Source organism: Chiloscyllium plagiosum, unplaced genomic scaffold (genome assembly GCF_004010195.1).
Source record: "Chiloscyllium plagiosum isolate BGI_BamShark_2017 unplaced genomic scaffold, ASM401019v2 scaf_49792, whole genome shotgun sequence".
NCBI lineage: Eukaryota > Metazoa > Chordata > Chondrichthyes > Orectolobiformes > Hemiscylliidae > Chiloscyllium > Chiloscyllium plagiosum.
Genome location: NW_025139981.1, coordinates 1 through 1,203, shown reverse-complemented (window position 1 = coordinate 1,203; position 1,203 = coordinate 1). Strand labels below are relative to the sequence as shown.

The window sequence follows — 1,203 nt, the reverse complement described above, 5'->3', positions numbered from 1 at the left end:
AGTTTCTGTATCCAAATGGCTAGTTCTCCCTGTATTCCATGAGATCTAACCTTGTCAGAGGTGGTTTCTTTACTCAGAGAGTAGTAAGGGTATGGAATGCTTTGCCTGCAACGGTAGTAGATTCGCCAACTTTACGTACATTTAAGTTGTCATTGGGCAAGCATATGGACGTACATGGAATAGTGTAGGTTAGATGGGCTTCAGATTGGTATGACAGGTCGGCGCAACATCGAGGGCGAAGGATCTGTACTGCGCTGTCATGCTCGATAGTCTATAGTCTTTTGAACTGTGGGAGGAAATCAGAGCAAACTCCCGAAGGCACACAGACAGTCACCTGAGACTGGAATCGAAACTGGGTCCCTGGCGCCGTGAGGAAGATGAAGACATTCCTCATCTCTGTCCTAAACGACCCTCTGCAATGGCAGAAATGGAACCCAGGTCCCCAGAACATTACCTGGGTCTCTGAGTTATGTGTCCAGTGATCGTATCAGCAAGACCAGCGCTCCCCCATCACCAGATGCATCATCCCACATCTGCCACAAACACTCGACCTGACCCAGTCACAAGTGGCTGGACCCAATATTAATGGTGTCGCAGCTTGTACTGACGGGACGTTCCCCCTCCCTCCCCCACCTCCACAATCAGACTCATGGGTTTACCTCATGTAGAGCTGTTTGGTGACACTGATCCCGAAGACCCGGCCGTCGCTGCCCACCTCGATGTTCTGGAACTTTCCGAAGACGCGGGTCCAGCTGGTGCCGATGCAGGCGGTGGGCTTGACGTTGAGGCGGTGGTAGACATCTTTGGCCAGGGTCACCCCCCAGCAGCCCAGGGGCCCACAGGAGTAGTAGCGCATCCGACTGCCCACGCTGCTGAAGGGGATGGAGCGATTGGCGACAGCGCCCTCCACCTCTCGCTTATTGATGCAGAACGTGGCCCCAAACTGGTCCACGCCGGCTACAAACTGGTCACCGCCGGCATCGAGCTGCATCAGTTCACCGTCTGGGGTCGGTTGGTGGGGGGAATGGAGAGAGAGAGAGAGAGAGAGAGAGAGATAGAGACAGCAGGGTCAGTGAACATCCAGTTGTCTCCGCCCGCACACTCCCCCAGTCGCCCCGCCAAAACTCCCGGCAGGCTTCACTTCCAGGCCTGGCAGCCTAGGCCGAAGTTACCATGGCAACCCCCTTTGGTCAACTCACCCTC

At 55.2% G+C, this 1,203-nt stretch overlaps 1 protein-coding gene across 1 annotated transcript; it reads right to left on the bottom strand.

Moving 5' to 3' along the window:
• Positions 1–659: 659 nt before the first annotated feature.
• On the bottom strand, positions 660–996 carry LOC122544974 (fish-egg lectin-like; the record flags this gene model as incomplete). Its single annotated transcript, XM_043684215.1, has 1 exon — positions 660–996. A coding segment is annotated over exon 1 (332 nt), but the record flags the coding sequence as incomplete, so codon positions are not given.
• Between the last annotated feature and the right edge of the window lie 207 nt (positions 997–1,203).